The sequence below is a fragment of the Ischnura elegans genome, chromosome 5 (genome assembly GCF_921293095.1).
Source record: "Ischnura elegans chromosome 5, ioIscEleg1.1, whole genome shotgun sequence".
Lineage (NCBI taxonomy): Eukaryota > Metazoa > Arthropoda > Insecta > Odonata > Coenagrionidae > Ischnura > Ischnura elegans.
Genome location: NC_060250.1, coordinates 103,907,627 through 103,921,145, shown reverse-complemented (window position 1 = coordinate 103,921,145; position 13,519 = coordinate 103,907,627). Strand labels below are relative to the sequence as shown.

General features: G+C 37.2%; 1 protein-coding gene across 3 annotated transcripts in view; it reads right to left on the bottom strand.

Annotated features, from left to right (window-relative positions):
• Window positions 1-13,519, bottom strand: part of LOC124159360 (sperm-associated antigen 17-like) — a 51,034-nt gene that overhangs the window by 36,593 nt on the left and 922 nt on the right. For all 3 annotated transcript variants that reach the window (XM_046535124.1, XM_046535125.1, XM_046535126.1), the window contains exons 4-10: window positions 10,625-10,937; window positions 5,691-5,777; window positions 5,514-5,570; window positions 5,269-5,401; window positions 3,662-3,887; window positions 3,425-3,541; window positions 2,044-2,260 (exon numbers count right to left, since the gene is read on the bottom strand). In XM_046535124.1, coding sequence (XP_046391080.1) covers window positions 2,044-2,260; window positions 3,425-3,541; window positions 3,662-3,887; window positions 5,269-5,401; window positions 5,514-5,570; window positions 5,691-5,777; window positions 10,625-10,937 — 1,150 coding nt within the window. The remainder of the gene's footprint in view (window positions 1-2,043; window positions 2,261-3,424; window positions 3,542-3,661; window positions 3,888-5,268; window positions 5,402-5,513; window positions 5,571-5,690; window positions 5,778-10,624; window positions 10,938-13,519) is intronic.

Here is a 13,519-nt window from a genome sequence, read left to right as displayed (position 1 = left end):
ACATCAAAATCGTTCTAATTACATACTTAAATGAATGATATGCCGTCGATAACATAAACTTACAATTAACGTATCCCCCTTCCAATGGCCGTGGCTCAGACTCCTACAACGATGTTATTTAGGTATTATAAAATTTTTGGTTTAACTGCTCCAGTTTTATATTTTATGCCCTTACTCAGATGTTAATATTATAAATAATGCAAAATATGAGGGCTTCCAAGCCTCTATCGTCGGATATTTATCTTTAAATATAAAATAATCAACACGTCTAACAAACGAAGCTCTCTCAACTGCTGGCAACTATTACAAACAATCACAACAATAGCTTCGCGTGATGTTTAGGCACCTTTGACGTCATCGAGGCTTCGTCGGCAGTGGCTTGGGGGGTGAGGGAGTTTTTCCCGCGCTTTAAAATTCGTTATATTTATCATTAAATATCTCGCGAAGGAAAACTCAGATATACATGCGGTTTTCTTTGTTGTATTCAGAAAATAATTTTCTGTCCGCCTGTGAAATAAAAGAAATTCATGCAAGTTCCCCAAGTGTTATTGGAGTATCCTTTTTGCGAAATATATGGAGTTAATTGCTTCCTGTGCCCTATTCAACTCGCGCCAAACTCCAAACTTTCAGGGAATGCAACCCAAGAAAAAATTCCAATAAGTTTTTGAGGCGCTAAGGACGATTTTTCGATCCTCTCCCATGGAAGGATTGTGTTAGATTTGGTCCATTCCCTACCCCTAATTCTCACGTGAGATTTTTTTAATGATGGGTATTTTTAGTATAAATATGTTCATCTGGGCTTGATTGCACTAAAGTTATTCATAGAAATGAATTTTCTTGCTTGACTTTAATTTTTACTAGTTGATAACGATATTTAAATCATTATAGAATATAGTTTAGAGTCACAGAGAGAAAATCGAACCAGAAAAACTAAAGTAGGAAATACTAAAATAAAAAAGAATACTCAGTCCACGGAAGGTCGCCTGCTGTCTCAAGAGTGACTACCGGAACCTATATATCTACCCGCGTGATTTTCGGAAAAATAATCTCCTTCAACGTCGCACTGATTTAGGCATTGGCAGCCGTTTTCGCTTACACAGAAGCGCTTATAAGCTCAACGTTTGACAATCCGCGAGGGTGGCATCAGTGTCATTTTGCACCCTGGTGCGAAGTGGACCATTCAATTTTACTGTTTCGCGCCGAAAAACATTAAGTGGCATTTGCCGAGACCATCCCCCTCTTCACCACGTGTGATTGGGAAAGATGCGAAACGACCTCCTTCCCTTTAAACGCCAAACGTAATTAATGGTCGCCCCCGTAGGGCTTCCTAGGGGGTCACCCTTCCCCCTAACATTCGGAGTAGACGAAAACTTGGTAGAAGGAACTAGATATCAAGCAAAGATGAAAGCAGTTTGAATGGATTTCATACAATTATTTAGGGCTAAGTTGAGTGAAATATCTACAGAACAAAATGATGTTTTAACAGTAAGTTTTTTGCCGATTTAGTGTGAGAAGTTCTTTAGTAAATATACCATTGATTACTACCAATTTTCCACAGTATCCTCCGCGTACTAAAAATCTAAGAAATGACGTCATATATCAGACTTGCAATTTTAGTCTGATTTTAGTGCGTGATACACGCGTATAGGCGGATTTAGGGGGGAGAGAACGGGGGCACGTGCCTCCTCCTGACGCTGAAAAAAATAGACTAAATTTCTTATACGGTTATCATTACGTTCGTTTTGTTTTGTTTAATATGCAGCCTCGATCATTACATTTTATGTTAATAACTTTCATGTTAAAGTAAAGATAATATTTCGTACAGTGTTGTATCTTGTTTTTAATCCCAAGAATGAAAAGATCGTTTGCCTTTCAGACCCCAGAAAAAAATCCTGGATCCGCCACTGTATTCGTGGGTACATAACTCACGTTATCTCTGAATACAATCTAGAGTGCCCAAGGAGCAAGCATTTTGTGAAATGAAGTGCGCAATGAGACGTTTTTGGAGAAAAATGAAGAGTGAAATACTGTTGATAATTATACCTTTGTATCTATATGTTCTTTTCAATAAGTAGTCCTTGTATGCTATAACTTGTGGATCCTCGTAAGTAATGTCTTCGTCTACGACACTTGTAATGCCGTACTCAATATTTAGATCAGTAAGTTTGTCTTCCATGATGCGCAAGATGTCTTCTTCCTCATCCACTTCTGCAGTTTCGTCTTCCAACACCTCTTCTGAGCCTTCATTCGTTCTTGTAACCTGAAAGTTTCCGAAAAAATACGCTGTATTTTACCAAAGAGCGTTAATGGTTCATGTGTTTAGAGGTAGGTATACAACGTTATTAACAGACTCGTTACATGGTAATTATTATTTCGATGACTTGGATGCCTCGTGGACTGAGTCATTCATTCATTTTAGTCTTGTATTGTTATTAGAGATGATCTTTTTGGCATGCATTTTGTGAGCCCAAATGATGGAATTACCATTTCCATAAATTTATAGTTATCGTTACAATGCTTCGTAAAGACGAAATAACAGGAGCCGAATCATGGGTATGGAAACTTTCTAGCTAATGTCCACAATTAAGTGCCTTATACCTCTGTTAAAATGGGAACTGAATTAAGTTTTTTTATCGGTTGATTGAGTATGTGCGATCTCTTATTTTTTTCGTTTTGCCTTTCGAACGTCGCTGTATTTTACCCGAAAAATTTCCTCATCGAAAAAGGTATGGATTCATCCTTCAAAATATTTTTGAAAACTGGTTAGTGATCTAAGTTGCTCTGTTTTAAACGAATTTTCAACCCCCTATCTATGGTGTTGCAAGTAAAGGCCGTTTTACACGGGGCACGGAATTGCGCAGGTTAGAGCTGCGTTAATTCCTAAAATGGCGTGGAATTGCGCGAATGCATGAACGAAATTAGAACAGGGGCTATTTTGTCGTCTCGCATCCACGCATTCTCGCATGTGTTCTATTAATTCACCGCTTTACCCGACGCAATTTTGATTGCGCCTTCGCACGTACGTCAGATTGCGCAGTACCGTGTACCGTGTAAAACGGATTTCGTAATCACCGACTGAGATTTGGGAGCAGCGAGATGAATACTAACACTCTAATTTGGACCTATCGGGAACTAGAAGCGAGCTATTATTAGTTTACAAATTGGAAGTAGCTCAAATTTCATTAGATGATTGTCATACAAAGTACTGGTTCTACTTATGCCTTTCATGTGATATTGGGACGCTATCATATTGGGGACTCGCCTTGATTTTACTCTTAAACCAGGATTTTATGAACATAGCTCTGAAGGAAACTCATCCTTTTGGCGAAATTTACTTCACCGAATATTTTTTTACTCTGACGTTTGGCTGAAGTAGAGTGTATACTATACACTCCTGCAATGGTAGCTATTGTAGTTTACTCACTTGTTGGAGCATGCAGTCCATTATAATAGGGACTGTAATACCTTCAGGTGGTATTTCATTCATCAGTCCGTCATAATGTGATTGGTCCACGTCTGCAGCCGTGTCTTTGGTGTCAGTCTGCAAAGAAACTAATTTTATTAACTCGATTATTCTAAATAATTGGATGATTCTCCATTTGTCCTCATCATACTTTAATATAAGTTAATTTGATGTAAATAAGTAGATAAATGAACTTACAAACCAAACTTTCATTTTTTGCTCGAAAATCGCGTGCAGTTTCTTCAGCGCTACCACGTCATAGAGTGCGTTTGATAGTTGATCGTATATTTTTTTCTTATAATCTTCCAGCTGCTCAGGATCTGAAGGTATTTCGGGAAGATCATAAGGAATTATAGGCACGTTTTCAAAGTTGCTTAGGGCCTTCTCATCTTCCATTAATCCATTCCAAAAATTATTCAGTTCTCTGTCGAAAAGAATCGTTTCCTGTTTTATCAATAGCGGTAGTATTATTCCCCAAAAAAACTCACGTACCTCGAATATGCATTAAAATTATTTGCTTTCACTGATATTCAGTGTATAATATTTGTTTACATCGAAATGAGCGTACAAGGATTGCTCAGGATGTAATGGAATTAGGGACTCTTCGGACTTGGGGATTATTTTTTACAATACTAATTTTTTACGAAAGGAAAAAATAAATAATAAAAAAATTGTGCAGTGCCTACACTGAGGATAAAAGTGTCAGATAATTTTTATCTCTGATATTTATTCGTTGCGGCATTCGTAACTGAAAGAGAAAATTAACCGCTAATGAATAATCAATTTATTATAAGCAAAATAACTCAGCATTTACCCATCTAAGGATCAATAATCAATGTGATTATCCAATGACAAGGATAAATATTCGTGATGTGTTGCTTTCATAATTGTATTTAAAAGGAAGTTACTACTTAAACATCAAACTTCGTGGGACCTCTCTCGTAGTGTTGAGATTGAGCTAATTCTATATTCTAATTTTTTAATAAAAATATGTAACGGTTTTTTTCCCCATTGATTGGGCTCCTCAACTTGATGCCATCAAGATTCGGAATCAAACCGAACGATTCTATCAAAATTCTCCTTTCAGAAAAGCACTATGACAAGAGTTTTCAACTGACGTGGGAGTTTCTGCTAGTAACTCTTTGATCTCGAAAGCGGTGCTGCCGACTATGTCGGTAAAGTTATCAATGAGCGCCAGAAACTCAGTAACTATACTGTGTGGGCATTCCTTGCATATTTATTGAGTACATACTATTTTAAAAATGTTTCATAGTCATACTAGGGATAGCACGATTTCAAGTAAGCCTAACGTTAATAAAACCTGGCATTGGTTAACATCGGCACATTATCCTTCGAAGGAGTTAACTTGAAAAAAAAACATGCAAAGCAATGGAAGAGAAATTTCGTTTAGTTCTTATGGGACACTGACAACACAATAGTTGCCTTACCATAATTTTAATTTCATGTTTTCATTTTGAAAAATTAAATAGGTTTAACCTCGTATCTAGTTTTCCGAACTCCTTTCCGTGGGTTTTGAGTCTAATTATACAGCGATAGGGTTGAATCGTCGTAAGGGAGGAAAAATTAAAATGGAACGTGAGCGGCTCTTACGTCAGAGGAAAATCAATGGCAGTGAATTGTGTCGTCAATTGAGGATTATATAATGTGTTACTTAGACCCTTCTCTACTTATTCTTGATGTTCCTCATTATCATCAATGAGTATTCTTTATATATTCAATCCATACTCATGCTTCGACACACATCGTTCTTTTTAAGTTGACAATCTTACCAACCCTGAACTCACTTCTGCGTTTCTAAGTCTTTATTCTTGGTGATTTTTTCAAGTGCTGCCCTTTTTTCTTGAATTTTTTCTGTACTTGATATCTCCTTAGTCTTGCTATTTTTCGTCTCTATACTTTCCTTTGAAAATCCTGGATCTATAACAGATGACGTAAATTTCAATTGGAGGCAATTTTGAAACAACAACACAACAACCAGTTGGAAAATGTCATTTAAACGACGGTTCAAGCAATCGGAAAAGATGCTTACCATACTCTTCCTGTGGAGTTAGAGAAACAATTTTTACAAAACATAGAAGAGGAATTCCTGAAATGGATAAAAAAAAATAAATATTGTACTCCTTTGTAGAGTCTCTTTAGTTACCGTGTAAGCAGTATTATAATCAATGAATCATCAGTTTAGAGGGGTTGACAGAATAGAACTTACCTGATTTTACGAGTTCCAGTGGCAATTGATAATCGTAGAAACCCAAAATAAAAACGTAAAGACCCGGACCATAAACAGGAGAGTCGTCTGGAATTAGGAAAAAACAGCGTTGGTGATTCAGAAGGACGTTGTCATAGGACTATCTGACGTATCGGAATTTCGGAGCCAGGTATTTAAATATACGCTGTTAAGGAGAAATGCCTAACAATTGTTAGTGCCCAACTCGTAAAGAAATATAAATATGTACAAATTATGTCTGATATTGAAGTTCAAGATCATAAACCACGGAGAGAGACTAGTCTCTGGATATGGGTCCCAGGGAAATTTGGGGTAGGTACGTTAGGTCAGAGAGGAGAATCCTCGGTTAGGTGTACAGAGGGGCCTTTATCACGGCACAGAAAACTTCACTTTTTCTTCGGATTCCTGATTGGCTCCCCGAAAGTTTTGGGCAACTTGAACGAATATGGCTTGTCTGCCCCTATTTTTGATCCTGGATACGCCCTTGGTAAAGCTATGATTATTTTTTTTTTCACTTTCCGCCAAAATGCGGGAAACATGGATAAGATTCGAATTTTCAGTGTTGTCCTCAGCTTTTGGTACTGCACAGTATCGACTTGCGCTCTTCTTCCATTGAGGGCCTATTACGAAAAAAGAATGTCACTCTTGCTTAACGAAATAAGCTTGGGTATACAACCAAATAAGGCTTTTTTGCTCCCGCGACGTTACGTTAATCAACTCAAGGGCGTACCCGGATCAAAACTAGGGGAGGGGGCAAGACATGGTTGTTCAAGTCGTAACATTTAAGCATGGAAAAGATGAATGAAACCAAATTTGAAGAAAACCATATCAGCGCTTTATTAGTTTTTAACACGTTGCGTACGGATGGCGAGAATTCTCGTCATTTTTTTCCCGAACATTACGGACGGATGACGAAGATTCTCGTCATTTAGGCGCGTCAACCTAAACAATTTTAAAGCGTACAGTACGTATTCGTTAGTGCGTTTTCAGTTGTTGTTCGTTATTCATAATGGATTGATGCATCATAACGTTTGATTGGGTAAAGTTATATTCTAAACATTAGCTTTTTAACCATGTTTAAACCGAAGGCATTACGCCCTAATAGGCACATATTTCCAAATCATTTGCTTGAAAAAAATTATATTAGTTACATGTCTTATATCAATATCATTTTCGTGGGTTTTAATAAAATCTGTGGAAAATTTTCATTTTAATCCAGTCCTGAGTTTCCTTAAATACTTTTGCGATTTTTGCCTCCAGGGGGGCAGCTGCCGTCTCCTGCCCCTCGCTGTGTACGCCCATGAATCAACTCGCTCGTGAGCCGACGCGTCGCCGAAATTAGTATTAGAACGTCGGAGGGGGTGAAACACCTTGTATTTGACCCATTCTGCAGATTTAGACGTAAGTGCGTGAAAAGAATCTTTGGTGTCTTCCATGCTCATGAGCCCTCGTTCGAAGGAGTGAGCTGATTGCGAGTGCAATAGGTTTAATTTATGTCTTGACTTGTGTGACTTGTCTGCTTGACTCTCCACCTGGTTTTCTGCGTTGGTAAAAATTGAATGTTTCTGTTTTTCACTTACTCTCCATGTTATCTCTCTGCTTGTGATATTGTGATAAGTGAAAATTTTGTATGCAGTTCCGGAAACAAGTTGTTAAATATTTATCTATTAGGTACTCTAATAACCGATTAGAACGGATTGGTTAAATGATAAATTTGGAGAAAATACAAGCACATTTTTCAATATTTGGAGATGGCATGCAGTATAATTTCATTGTAATGAGCAATTTCATGATAATGAGTTATCAGATGGTATAACTATTAGGTCTGCAGTATTTACATGGCATGATAATATCATTCCAGGATGTCCTACGAGTCAATTTCAAAAATGTCATATGCGTTAATTTACAATCTGGTCCGTGTAACTCCCATGGTCGGGCGTCAATTCATTCGATGGCCGCGTCGTTGAAACAGTACTGGCGACACATATTTACTATATTGAGCATGTGATCAGATGCATGATTATAAGTTCTCTTTACGAGGCTTTTCAGCGATAATCGTTTACTTTCCGTGACTTTTTCTGCATTGAAGAAAATTCTATGGTTTTTCAAGGTCTGTGAATATTCCGGTAATGAAATATTCACTCCTTGGAGAAAATTATCTGTAACTCAATGCAAAGTATGATTTAAAGATTTTTAATTCGGGGGGAATGAAATTACCGGGATAATATACCGGATTATAAACAACGCAATAAGAACTGGATTCCTGGTGAATGATATTTATCGTACCTGCATCTGAACACTCTACCTCCCATTCACACTCTGCTCAATATACTTCCTAAGAGTCAGATAACCTCAAGGTGGAGTGGGAGCATCGAATCATGTGTAGATGCTTGATTACACTATACATTATCACGCATAAGTTAATGTCTAAGAATATATGAACGCGTGAATGAACACGAAAATAACCCGTGTAACCACCCAACTTGTGCGAACGCGTGAACAGAAAGTAGAACCTGTTCTCATTTGGTTCCTGCATTCGCACATGTTCCATTCCGGTCCACCAAAAAAGGTCATGCATTAATACATAAACTCGTACTAGTCCAGGAAATGGAGCTCATAAAAGTGCGAAACCTTGCAATTTTTCCAAACTGAATCGATTTGCGCAAATATTTGGGATTAGACTAATTATACCCTCTACTTCAAAATCTATATTATGCCGAAGGGCGCTATTTATTTTTTAGGGGTGAAAACTACCCCTAAAAGCTAAAACTTATAGAATTATATTTTAAAGCTAAATACGGGTAAAATTTAGTTTAAATTATTTGTATAATTATTTTTTTATGCTTGGAAAATAATTTTAAGGTGTTTCAACCCATAATAATCAACCCTTACTGGGGGTTAATGTAAACAAGAATTTTCAAACTGAATCGATTTGCATAAAAATTTGTGATTTTACTAATCATACCCCCTTCAAAAATTTTTTTCAAACCGAATGGATTTGCATAAAAATTTGGGACTAGACTAATCACACCTCCTTCTTCAAAAACTATGCCGAAGGGCACTTTTTATTTTTTTAGGGATGAAAACTACCCCTAAAAGCTAAAACTTATAAAATTATATTTTAAAGCTAAATCGGGTAAAATTTAGTTTAAATTATTTGTATAATTATTTTTTTATGTTTTGAAAATAATTTTAGAATATTTCGGCCCTTATTGGGGGTTGTAAAAAAAATATTTACCCAAAATATATAAATTATTTATCACATTGTATCTTCTCATTCACTTTCTTACTCCTTTTATTATGTATTCACTTTTTTCTCTGATAATTTTAATCACAGCACAGAAAAGATATAACAATAGGATAAACAGAACAAACTTCGTCATGGTAACATAAACAAATGAATGTACATTTATGTAGACATTACATGAAAAGCAGACTATATGGCTTCCAGTCTTCCCACCACATGCATGCACACAGGTAAATGTGAGCGACAGCCCACATACTCACATATGTGTAGGTATATATACATCTTATGGGTATGTGTGTTTATTTTGCAGCAAATTTGAGTGTATCGTTAGCTTCGAACGTAAAGCACACAAAGTATACACTGGTTATGAGGAATGTTATGCTCTGAATTGTGGATTTCGAATTTTTTCGAAAATAAATTTGATTGGTATTTCAAACATAGCTCCTTTATTTTTGATGATAGTAAGTTCATTTAAATTGTATTTTGTAGGGTTTTTACTGACTACGGGGTCATGCGAATTAAATTTTTTTCGAGTCCTTAATTTTGAAAGGGGAGGGATTTAAGAGTTTAAATAAAGTGGAGCTCCCTACTAAATAGAGATTTTAATTATCAATATCTCACCAAATTTTTATTGTACAGTAAACTTAAACACACCAAAATATTTAAAAATAGAGAAGCTACAATTTATTAGTCGTGAATTTTTGTCATATCTCCAGTTTTTTTGGATTTATTTTGACAAAAAGAGCATTTTTAACGAAATTGTAGACAATGGCTTTTCACTTTTACCTCCAATTTTTTCAAAATTTAGAATTTTAAATTAAACAAACTTCTAGGATCATTGAACAATACTTAAATAAAGAGAAATTCTGAAGGGCATTGATCAATTTTGACAAGTGTGGTAATAAAGAGTTGTTTTCACTAATTTTTTCATAGAAAAAAGTAGGGACTGATCTTATTTCTAATCATGACTCGCTCAAATTTCATGATAAAATTTTTTTTCCTCGTTTGAAGAAAGTTTTCTATACTAAAGAAATACTTATAAACAGATTGCATAAGTTTTCCTCGAAAAATACATTTTTCCCGCTATTTGGTATTGAATCTTTCAAATTTAGCGTATGACAAACAAAAGATAACCATCAACAAATTGTAGCTCGGTCAGAATTGGTCATAAAGGAAATATAAAATAAGATTTTTATTTAATTTCTTACAAGCTACAGTTGTGTAACTGACAATTTCTTAATAAAATTAATAATTTTCAAGTTATATGCCTATAACCGATTAAAATCGTCGATTTTTTCGTCAAAAAACTGTTACTTTCAATCGCGAATAACTGGAAAAATATTAATTTGACCTAAAAAATTGAATGAACATTTTATTCTTAGAATTTATTTTTCTATAGAATCCTGTGGTCAAAATATAATTAACATTTTCCACCTCCGAGATGGGGTGGAAACCACCCCCAGGGTAAAAGCGCCCATCGGCATGATATAGATTTTGATTATTGGTATATTCCCTACTTATTGTGAAAATTTCAAGAAAATCGATTCCGTTTGAAAAAATTGCAAGCCAAAATGCTTCATTTCCTGGACTATACGTGTTAATGTACCGTGTAGCCAGGCCTTAAGAAAATTCTATGAAATGGATGTATTTTTGTTGTGATTCCACTTGCCCAAGTAAGGGATGTCCTTCCACTCCTCGCCTTTGACGCGGATCTTGGAGTCGGGCTTATCGAAGATGGCGGGCGGCGCCATCCCTCCACCCGCCTCTCCCTTCTTCTTCTCGGGCGTCTTCCCTATGCTCTTCTTCGAGGACTTGGCGCCTTTTTCTGGGGACTTGCCGCGCCCGCCCTTCGTCGATGTGTTGCTCTTGGCGCTTTTTCCGCTCTTGCCGCCCTTCCTCGGCGACTCCCCGCCTTTCGCCACTGACTTGTCATCGGCACAAGGCGACCATATCTTCGGCAGCTCTCGCTCCTTCCGCGCCTCCTGTCAAAGGACATGGGCGAAGTTTTAGAGTTTTCAGTTTGAGGGGTGAGGGAGCAGCAATCCTGCCGGTGGTTTAGGGGCTATGCAAGGGCGTACCCATAGGATCATAACTATGGGGGGGGAGGGGAGCAAGCCATGGTCTGGGGGGAGGCAAGCTATGGTCTAGGTGGGGGCAAGCCGTGAGATTTATGAGATTATTTCCTTGAAAAAATAGTTTTATTTTAGTTACATACCTTATACCAATACAGTAGATTCCGGTTAATTGGGGCATATCGGGACTTGTGCCCTTTGCCCCAATTAGGCGAACTCTCTTGTATATGGGCATAAAAAACTGTAGAAAGAAGACTTAAGAATATTTATAATGCAACACAATTTTATTAATTTTATTAATAGATAAGCGAGTTTTGTTAATTTATTATCATTTTTAAGGATTATAACATTTTTGTTAAAAATATTTGTCACAGCCTCGGGCGACGCTGAATGAATGTCTTTTATTAAGTCCTATTAAAGAAAAGTCCTATCCTCTTGCGGATATTATAACAACAAGAGCTTTCAAAATAGGGCAAGAATAGGACCATTTGTGAAAAATAAGAGTAAATCGAAGGAGGAAAATATTAAAAAATAGTATTCTGAAAACAAAGCATTTTAATTTTGTCGCGAGTATAGTCTATGTCGCCGACTCATGGCCCAATAAAGCGGCATGCTGTACCAAATAAGCGGAGAATACTCTGGGATATTCCTCTATTGGGTTCTGTTCTTCAAGATCTGCCCCAATTGAGCGGCTGCCCCAAGTAACCGGTGGACCCATTAAACGGAATCTACTATATATATCATTTTTCATTGATTTAAAACTTTCGTTTCAATTCAGTACTGATTTTGCTTAAAGACTTACGCGATTTTTGCTCTTATGGGGGGCAGCCGCCCCCCGCTGCCCCTCGCTGTGTTCACCCATGGGGCTATGGAATACTCCGGGGTCTCTCCCCTTGAAAATTCGTTGACCCTCCGTCGCGTCGGGCGCAATGGATCTGACAGGCACAGCACGAGTGATTTTTCATTTCTTCGCGCTATTACGCGGCATAGACCCTTGACGCTCACAGTAGCTGTTTGTTTTGAAACGCTCTATGCAGCCTTCTCGCTTAGTTTGACTTTGGCCGTCCCCACGGGAAGTTGTTTAAGTTTGGATCAGAGAAGCTCATTGCGCCCGAACTCGTCACAATTTTAAAAGTATGTATTTTTGATAAGCAGAATATTTTTTAAAAGGCATTTTCACTCGATGCTTCTACGAAGTTTAGATTCTTTTGCTTAAATGTTTAGTGAAACATAATATCCTACAGAGCACGTTAAATCACACCTAGCTGGATCGGTTCGGAGCCGTATGAAGGAGTGTAAAGGGGTGTATATACTACACGTAAGACATCGTTTGAGTAACTACACTGATAATAGTGCATCAACGTTTCAAGTTGCAGCTCTGAGCGATGCTTTGACTTAATGTCTTGTCGTATATGTGCCTATCAGGCACATTGCGCCTGAACTTGGGAGTTCAAATATTGCGCCTGACGGAAGGTTAAAATTAGCCTCTGGAAACAGAATTTTAAGCACTATCCAAGGCTAAAATTTATTTAAAACTTTGTATTTTTGTTTTCATTGTAACTGAATTTACAGGTTTCGCTATTTTTTCGGACAAATTACCAAGTTTGTTGGGGGACAGGGTGGCCCTGGCCCCTCAAATACTTCGACCATGCCAATACGATAGATCACCATTATTGCAGGCGAACGCGGCAAGATTGAAGTGTTCGACCATCCCTGTCAGAGCCAACTCTTCAAACCTTTCGACAAATCCAGAGCTTAATTTCGGCCTGAACGCGCCGGAACACCCTTCCGGCATCTCTGAGGGAATATTGGGTCTTGTCAATAAATATCATCGTTTTTCATATTTGGTAAAACATGATTCCTCATTATTACGGAGGGTTCCGCGGTAGTTAAATCCGGAAAACCATCACCATGATTCCTCATTGTAACTTTTATTACAATGTTTAAAGTAATCGGAAGTTTTAAGGGGGGGAGGGGCTTTTATTTGAAAATCGTGCGGATGAAATGTGTTGGTGGAAGTATGTGTTCCTGTTCCTAAAATTTTAGAAATTAAACACTGCACATATCAACCGCATACCGCGTGCTAATTCCTCTCCTCTATCCATATTCAAAGAAAAGCTTGTTAATTATATCCTTAGAGAGATCTTATGTCAGAAAATTATATTTATTTTTATGGTGTGCTATGACAAGTTATCTGAAGTTTTTTTCTCTTCATCTTGTTCGATTCTGTATGGTCTATTTGTTTACTTGTGGTCGTATTTTCTTCGGTGTATATTTTTTTGCTTTTTGTTGCGAATAGAATTATGATAAGTGTATTTTTTATTTTTGTTTGAGTAGAAATTGTTGTATTTTGTATTTGCTCATATGGGTCAACCCAGAGCATTAATAAAATGTCATTCATTCATTCAATTTAGGAAGCAGAACAATTTTCAGCGGGGAATGTCATTGCGTGATGCATAGCTAGGGGTGCAACTACCAGAGCCATGAATATT